We start from the raw sequence: 1,053 nt of genomic DNA, 5'->3' as shown, positions 1-1,053 counted from the left end.
TGCTCTTCCGATCTGTCTTCTCGGGCATTAAATAAAAATCAGTTGGAAAATGTTGCAGAAATCAATTTGTATAATCTTTGTAATAAGTGCTTATGCCTTATTATCTGATGGAGTACCACATTCTCAATCTAATGAGACCAAAGTAGTTGTTACAGTAAAAATTGATCAATCCGAGAGGGATCTTCTTAGAGCAGAGTTGGAGAGTCAGAGAAAGTTGCTAGATCGACTCGTTAAGGAATTGGATCAACGCATTTCGAGGTCTTATCCGCTCGATTGCTCCGAGGTTAAATCTAGTGGGATCCACGATATTCTGATACCCAACTTTAGTAGTGAACCTTTTAAAGTTGTTTGTGATGCCAGCACTAGTGGAGGTGGCTGGACGATTATCCTGAGAAGGATGGACGGAAGAGTAGATTTCTATCGCAATTGGAATGCGTATAAAAACGGATTTGGAGATCTTAGTGGCGAGTTCTTCATAGGTCTGGATAAACTACGTGCAATGACGGAAAATAGTTGTCAAGAGTTACTTATCCTTCTCGAGGACTTTGAGGGAGAAACAAGGTTTGAAAAGTACGAGGAATTTGCAATCGGTGACGAGGACCACAAGTATGTCTTACACACTTTGGGAAAAGCCAGTGGAACTGCGGGAGATTCACTTACACATCATCGTGGCAAGAAATTCTCCACATTTGATCGAGATAATGACGATTGGAAAGAGGGTAATTGTGCAGAAGTTAGTACTGGCGCCTGGTGGTACTTCGATTATATGTGTCACTTCGGCAACTTGGCAGGAGTATATAACGACACCAGCAAAAGAAAAGGCGTCAATTGGTACACGTTTCGGGGCTGGTATTACTCCAATAAAAGAGCCATAATGATGATACGGCCGAAGAAGTAAATACATCAACGTCCCATTAGCCAATTTTATATATTCTGCGATCCTGTATCCTTACTCTGTATTCAAATATGCATGTTTAAAGAGAATATGTTAAGGTAAAGCTACTTTAATAAAAATAAGAATGTTGTGATCTTTTCTCATTTTGCAAAAAAAAA

At 39.6% G+C, this 1,053-nt stretch overlaps 1 protein-coding gene across 1 annotated transcript; it reads left to right on the top strand.

Moving 5' to 3' along the window:
* Positions 1–49: 49 nt before the first annotated feature.
* Positions 50–898, top strand: LOC117793177 (microfibril-associated glycoprotein 4-like). The gene has a single exon (XM_034633468.1). The coding sequence runs from the start codon at positions 50–52 to the stop codon at positions 896–898; it is 849 nt and encodes a 282-aa protein (XP_034489359.1).
* Positions 899–1,053: the final 155 nt, after the last annotated feature.

The sequence above is a fragment of the Drosophila innubila genome (assembly GCF_004354385.1).
Source record: "Drosophila innubila isolate TH190305 chromosome Y unlocalized genomic scaffold, UK_Dinn_1.0 341_Y_Y, whole genome shotgun sequence".
NCBI lineage: Eukaryota > Metazoa > Arthropoda > Insecta > Diptera > Drosophilidae > Drosophila > Drosophila innubila.
This window is presented reverse-complemented; position numbering and strand designations above follow the sequence as displayed.